The sequence below is a fragment of the Mastomys coucha genome, unplaced genomic scaffold (genome assembly GCF_008632895.1).
Source record: "Mastomys coucha isolate ucsf_1 unplaced genomic scaffold, UCSF_Mcou_1 pScaffold22, whole genome shotgun sequence".
Taxonomy (NCBI): Eukaryota; Metazoa; Chordata; class Mammalia; order Rodentia; family Muridae; genus Mastomys; species Mastomys coucha.
Window position 1 is genome coordinate 249,083,628 of NW_022196905.1, and position 6,946 is coordinate 249,090,573.

The window sequence follows — 6,946 nt, forward strand, 5'->3', positions numbered from 1 at the left end:
AAAAAAAAAAAAAAAAAAGACAGCTAACAATACCTTAACTCATAGGTAAACTGTTCCAAGCACACAGTATTTCTATCTCTGGAGCCCACATCTCACCTGACCTCTAGTACTCAGGAGGCACCTATTAAGGGGCGGACAGGTCTTACCTCCACCTGGGAGTGAACAATCTGGGCCACAGCTACTCCAGGCATCGTGAGTCTGTGCAGGAACTCGGTGGCATCGGCCGTCATGTAGCTGTAGCCGCCATCAGGGACATACACTGTAAAGACATGAGAATGACCCCAGGGGCTCGAGAGATGGCTCAATTGCTCTTGCAGAGGACTGAAGTTCGGTTCCCAGCACCCACATCAGGCAGCTCACAACCACTTGTGACTCCAGCTCAGAAGGATCCACCGCCCTCTTCTGGCCTCTTAGGGGACCTGCACTCACATGCACATACCAACAGGCAGACACACAAACATACATATAGGTTTGGGGGAATTTTAAAAAAGATGTATCTATTTTAAGTATGTGAGTCACACTGTCGCTGTCTTCAGACACACAAGAAGAGGGCATCGGATCCCATTACATATGATTGTGAGTCACCGCGTGGTTGCTGAGAATTGAAACTTGGGACCTCTGGAAGAGCAGTGGGTGCTCTTAGTCACTGAGTCATCTCTCCAGCACCCACATATATAAATCTTTCTTGAAAGCACTGATCCCAACCCTGTGCCGCTGCAGCTCCAGTACAAGGTCAGGTGGCTGCCAACAAGCATCCTTACCAGACACTAGAGAGGCAGGCATCAGGGTGAGCCATTTGGGCCAATGATAAAGCTGAGATGCAACTGCCTCAGGCCCGTAGCTACCAGGTAGACACACTGGGAAAGGAGCCAAAACAGAGACAACAGGAAGACAGGAAAGGGAAGTGTCTTGGCAGGAAAGTTCTAGATGGGGAGAGCCTAACTGTCCAGTTCGTGAGCTAGCTGGCCTAGTCCACAGTGCAGGAGGCAGCTCTCTCTCTACCCAAGGGCCAATAAGAGATACCCACCCATTGTGAGGGGCTGATCTCGAAGTTCCCTCCACAGCTGGGCCCGGGCTCCCTTCAGGTAACCTGCTACATCCGTGTCACCTTGCCCCAACTCTGGGGGCTGCCCAGCCAGGAAGTTCTCCCTGCTCGTATTCCGAGCCATGCACAGCAGGATGTCGAAAAACAGAGACAGCTGGGTGAGGGGGAGAAGCATGGCTATTGGCAGGGCAGCAGCTGGGCCCCACAATCCCACGGCTGGGCTAGGCTAGTCCCATCTTCTGAGAGGCTAACACAGAAAGGGGAGAGGACTGGCCCAGGGTCACTCAGCCTCTCACTTGCCCCCTTTCCCCTCCCCCCAAGCCAGGGGATCACGGCTGCCTCCTTTAGTCACCTGTACAGGCTGGGCTCCGGAATCCAAGCCCATATAGGTGCAGGCGTCCAGCGGTGGGCTCACGTGGGTGGCTAGGAGGTGCTCAGCAGTCTCCACAGAGAAGAAGACGACCCCAGAGACCTGGAGGGACCCACAAGGCTCACGTGGCGGAACCCTGGTGCCAAGCTCAGGCATGAATTAAGGAGGGCACAAGCAGATGACCCAAATAAGGTATGGTACCATAAAAGGCATGGACATAGTGGACCCCCAGATTCCAGGTTTGGACAGCTTCTACCAAAGCTCCTTATAGAACCCTCTCACCTTTCAAGTCTCCTGCCAAACTCAACTCTATGTCCTTTCCCAACACTCCTACCCACATCCAGGCTGCCTCTAATCTCCTACTACATTCCCTACCTTCCTCGAATCTGGTAGCTTTCTGGCACAACACAAGACCCTGAGCTTCCACATCTACCTGCTCCATAGACTCCGGCCTCATCTGCCCTCCTGAATGTCTCTTTAGGTTCTGGTTCTAGTTTGGCCTGGAATCGTCTAAAAAAGAATGGGGCTCTTCCCCAGAAAGAAAGGGAAATTGTCCCTCCCCTATTCCCAAAAGTCCCCAGGACCCCTCGTTCCAAGCCCAGTGAACCATACCAGTGGTACCAGCCCATCAGGCCCGACACACCGTTGTAACTCTGCCTTAGTGCCCTGGTAGTAAATGTCCAAAACCAAGCCCTGTGGGGAGGGAGGAACAGAATTATCGCCAGGAACAGGAGGGGACCAGGAAGTAGGCACAGCTGTGAGCGTCAGCAAAAGGTCTCCCAGTGAGAAGGTGCAAGTCGGGCAGGTACCAGTGCATTTGTGGGGACAAAGCAGCTGACTTCTATCTGTACAAGGCGGAGGGGAGGACAGGCTTTAGTCACCATCACAGCCTCAGCCCGAGTACACACAGACTGACATCTAGGCAAGTGAGCGGCATCAGAGCGGTGCCATAAAAGAACTCAGGCTCCAGACCACATGGAATATCAAGGGTGACAGATATCAAGAACCGCAGGTCCCAGAGCACAAGACTGGAAAAGCACCCCGGTCCCAGGGTGGCTTAGCTGTACCAGGAGTAATACCTGTGAGTCAGTGAGGTAGACACCGTGGTTCAGAGCATAGGCCAGGCTCCCAGGAAAGGCGATCACTCTGGTTCCCCGGAAGCCATCCCAACTGATCCCTATGGGATGGCACAGTCAGGGTGGCAATGTAGGGAGCCCCAGACATGAGGAAACGAGCCCAGAGCTGCAGCGTCTGGGAGCTCTGAAAGGGAAATATAGTTTCCAAGGCCAAGTGGACATTCCTCTGGGAAAATGGTAGCCCCTTCTCCTTTTAAGTTCTTCCACAAAGCATGATGGGCCAAAGGGGCGGGGCAGTTCTGGTCATTCCTATTTAACCCCGCCACCGTGGGGATGGGGGTGTAAGTTGGTCTAGAACTCACTGTAGCTTGAACTGGCTGCAATCTTCCTGCCTTGCCCTCCCGAGTGCTAGAATTACAGGCATGAAGCACCACAACCAGCTACCAACGTCTGCAGAAGGGCAGACTGAGGCTCAACACACCAATGGTCGGGCCACGGCTTCCTTTATAAATAGGCTGCTGAGACAGACTTGGCAAGGGAAAGGCGGTCCCAGGCCACGCATGCTCACCAGGGTTTGGAGGGACAGACAGAAGCATGTCGGTGCTGCAGACCCACACACCTGGTGGGGAACCAGGACCCAGCTGCGGAGGACCGGGGAAATCGAGAAAAGACAGAGAATTTAAAGCCCAGACCTTCTCCACTCTTTGACCATCCCCTGCACCCGCCCCGCCCCGCCCTGCCCCCCCCCACCCCCGTGTGTGACAGCCATTTAATCTGAAAGGGGTCTGCCACTGAAGCATCAGGGCCTCTCAGGTGCCACGATGTCAGTGTTCAATGTTAACCTCCTTCCCACTCAACCTCGTTCCATACTTTTTTTGTTTTTTTGTTTTTTGTTTTTTGGGTTTTTTTTGAGGCACAGTCTCACTATGTAGATCCGGCTGGGCTGGAACTCAGAGATCCAACTGACTCTGCTCCTGAGTGCTGAGATTAAAGGCCTTCGTCACCACACCTGGCCCCAAAACTAACTGCTTGAAGTTCTAGTGTGCTCACTACAGATCTTTCCTCCTGGGGTTCCCCATCTGAGCCTCACAGACCCTCACTGGTGGCTCAGTATGTGCAAACTGGCTCATCTGGGAGGACCCAGTCCGGTCTACTATCTGGTCTTACCCGGTGGGTCATGATATCCAACAGGCAGTCCAGGTTGCATACCAAGGCCTCCACAGGAGCCTGTGGGTTCTCCACAGGGAGGCAAGTAAAAGCCCTGCCACAGTCATCAAAGGGGAAGTCTCGGCCCTGGGGGGAAGCAGAACCTCATGAGTGGGAGTCCTTGCTGCAGGGAAGCCAGGACACAGGGACACCTCCCCTGTACAAGGGCAAAAGGCATTAAGTAAAAGAGGTTTTAAGAAAGTGTTATATTCAACGGAAAGCACACATACACCTAGAAGCTGAACAACACTTCATTCAACGATAACTTGGTCAAGGAAGGAATAAAGAAAGAAATTAAAGACTTTTTAGAATTTAATGAAAATGAAGACACGTCATACCAAAACTTATGGGACACAAAGCAGCGGTAGGAGGAAAACTCATAGCTCTAAGTACCTCCAAAAAGCTTACACTAGCAGGTTGACAGCACACCTGAAAGCTGTATAACAAAAAAGAAGCAAATACACCCAAGAGGAGTAGACTGCAGGAAATAATCAAACCAAATAGAAACAAAAAGAACTATACAAAGAATCAATAAAACCAGGAGTTGGTTCTTTGAGAAAATCAGCAAGATAGATAAACCCTTAGTCAAACTAACCAGAGGGCACAGAGACAGTATCCAAATTAATAAAATCAGAAATGAAAAGGGAGACATAACATGTACATTTTTATCTTGATGAAAATTCCAATTAGAATTAGATTCCTCAGGACTGAATTCAGGTTATCAGGTTTGGCACTAGGAGCCTTGACTCACTGAGCCACCATCTTGCCTGCCCTAGATGGACCTCTTTCTTTTATTTTATTATTTGTGTGTGTGTGTGTGTGTGTGTGTGTGTGTTATATGAATATATCTGTGTGTGTTGCATGCACATGTGTGTGCGCATCTGTTGCATGCACGTGTGTGTCTGTATGTGTGTGTTGCATGCACACGTGTGTGCAGGCGCATCTCCTTCTCTGATCCTGGGATTACAGACACACAAAGCCTAGCTCAGCTTTTACATGGTGTTGGGGATTTGAACCCAGGCTTTCATATTTACACAGTAAATGCTCTTACCCACTGAGCCTTCTCTCCATCTCCACATGGACCTTTTAATTTGTCTAACGTACATACCCAACCAGCTTCCAACTTCCAGACACTTCATTTCATTCCAGTCCCTCTGGATTTATACAATGAATACCTTGCACACACACCATGGTAGAACACCCCTACAGTTCCATCCAATCGCTAGAACCAAGATTCTGACCCTCTGCATGCACGGCCCACATCCTGAATCCTGCTTACCATGTGCAAGATGAGGATCCAGGCTGAGTGCAGGACATCTGACGTGACCACCTGTCAAGAGCAGGAGAGCCTTCTAAGAGCAGGATGACGGGGCAGAAATGAGCATGTCAAACTTACAGAACAAACCCCGAAGGTCTAGAAGTCTGGAAGTCGTAGGAACATGGGCCAGAGGGGCGGCGGCTCAGGAGCACTCACAGTGAAGCCAGCTCGGGCACTCAGGTGTTCGGCAGCCACCAGCAGTGCATTGAGGGTGGCTCCTCCACTGCCTACTCGAGTCTGGGGGTCCTCCACAGCCAGTAACATCGTTCCAGCAGGGATCTGCTCCCGCCTCTGCCTTACCTCCAGCTCTGTGAGCAAAATAAATGTTGGGACACACAGAGTCACCACCCGGCTGCCCTGACCCAAAGGACCGGAGCAAGCCTGTTTACATTCATTTGATTATTTTGACTTAGTTTTTCATACAGCACGTAGTTAAGTACCTCTCTGAGGTAATGAGGTACTGTTGCCCTCAGTTGATAGATAAGAAAACTAAAGACCAATGACGTGGATGTGTACATCAAGTTATAAGACTAGGATAAAGTCCATGTTTCAATCCAGGTCTACCAGGCCCCCAGTGCAGCAGGGGTCTGGTAAGGGGGAGGGGAGAGAGTTCTAATATAAAGAAAACGGGGGGAGGGTGTTCACCTACCTCTCTGAAAGACTTGGACACTGTCCTTATACTGGCATGTCAGGATAATGACCGTCCAATTGACTCCCTCTGGCTGTTCCATTCTGGCCAAAATGGAGGGGCTTCCTGAAACAGCAATGTATAAAGCATACATGAATGTTTCTGAATGTCATACTTTAGTGTGACTCGTTCTGGTATATAGTTTTATGAGGTTTTTTTTTTTTTTTTTTTTTAAGATTTATTTATTTATTATATGTAAGTACACTGTAGCTGATTTCAGACGCACCAGAAGAGGGCGTCAGAACTCATTACGGGTGGTTGTGAGCCACCATGTGGTTGCTGGCTGGGATTTGAACTCATGACCTTTTGAAGAGCAGTCGGTGCTCTTACCCGCTGAGCCATCTCACCAGCCCCCGGTTTTATGAGTTTTAACACAAACATAGATTCATTTTAAATTTTACTATATTTTGTGTGTAAGTGTTTTGCCTGCATATCTGTATTATACCACATGAGTGCAGTGCCAAGAGCCTTTTCAGAGGTGGGAGGTGGGCGTCAGTTCCCCTGAGACTGGAGTTACAGATGGTTGTCAGCCATCACGTATATCCTCCTTATCCTTAACTTTGTTTACTGGACTTTTAAAATAAAAAGCACGCCTTTAGGGACTGGAGAGATGGCTCAGTGGTTAAGAGCACTGGCTGTTCTTCCAGAGGACCTGGGTTCAATTCTCAGTACACACATGGCAACTCACAACTGTCTGTAACTCTGGTTCCAGGGGAACTTGACACCTTCACACAGACACACTGTGGGAATGTTCTTTAGCATAAGAGGAAGATTTAGGGGTGGCTCCTCTGCTGAAAGGCAAGGAGACACTTCCTGATAGTCTCCCTGAAGCTGAGGGCATAACCGCTCCATGAACCTAAGATGTTTTTGAAAGAAATTCAAGGCTCTTGAGAGCATGTGTGTGCAAGGGTCAAGGAAGCCAACCTCATGCACCTGGACATGGGGAAAATATTTACTGCAAGATAATGAAGAATTGAGCATGTTCCTGCCATGAGAAAATACCCAAGAATTGTGCTACACGATTGTTGCAAGATTCTATTTTTAGCCTCACTGTGCTTTAAAGATTTCTTGCATTAAAGGTTTTTTTGCCATTTGCCACCAGAGCAGTGGTCCTCTTGTTCTCTTTCAGTTGCCCTCTCTACTTCAGCCTCACTCTTGTCGGTTGGATCCAACACACAGTCAAAACACCAATGCAAATAAAATAAGAATAAATCTTTAAAAAAAAAAAAAGCATGACTTAACG

At 49.4% G+C, this 6,946-nt stretch overlaps 1 protein-coding gene across 4 annotated transcripts in view; it reads right to left on the reverse strand.

The window, feature by feature from the left end:
* Fcsk (fucose kinase) overlaps positions 1–6,946 on the reverse strand; it is a 21,178-nt gene that overhangs the window by 11,542 nt on the left and 2,690 nt on the right. For 2 of the 4 annotated variants that reach the window (XM_031341440.1, XM_031341439.1), the window contains exons 2-11: positions 5,665–5,769; positions 5,172–5,323; positions 4,977–5,027; positions 3,659–3,784; positions 2,973–3,132; positions 2,495–2,592; positions 2,028–2,108; positions 1,398–1,517; positions 1,028–1,199; positions 147–259 (exon numbers count right to left, since the gene is read on the reverse strand). In XM_031341440.1, the coding sequence (XP_031197300.1) occupies positions 147–259; positions 1,028–1,199; positions 1,398–1,517; positions 2,028–2,108; positions 2,495–2,592; positions 2,973–3,132; positions 3,659–3,784; positions 4,977–5,027; positions 5,172–5,323; positions 5,665–5,746 (1,155 nt within the window). In that variant the 5' untranslated portion in view covers positions 5,747–5,769. The remainder of the gene's footprint in view (positions 1–146; positions 260–1,027; positions 1,200–1,397; positions 1,518–2,027; positions 2,109–2,494; positions 2,593–2,972; positions 3,133–3,658; positions 3,785–4,976; positions 5,028–5,171; positions 5,324–5,664; positions 5,770–6,946) is intronic. The other 2 variants (XM_031341442.1, XM_031341441.1) reach the window with 2 other exon arrangements.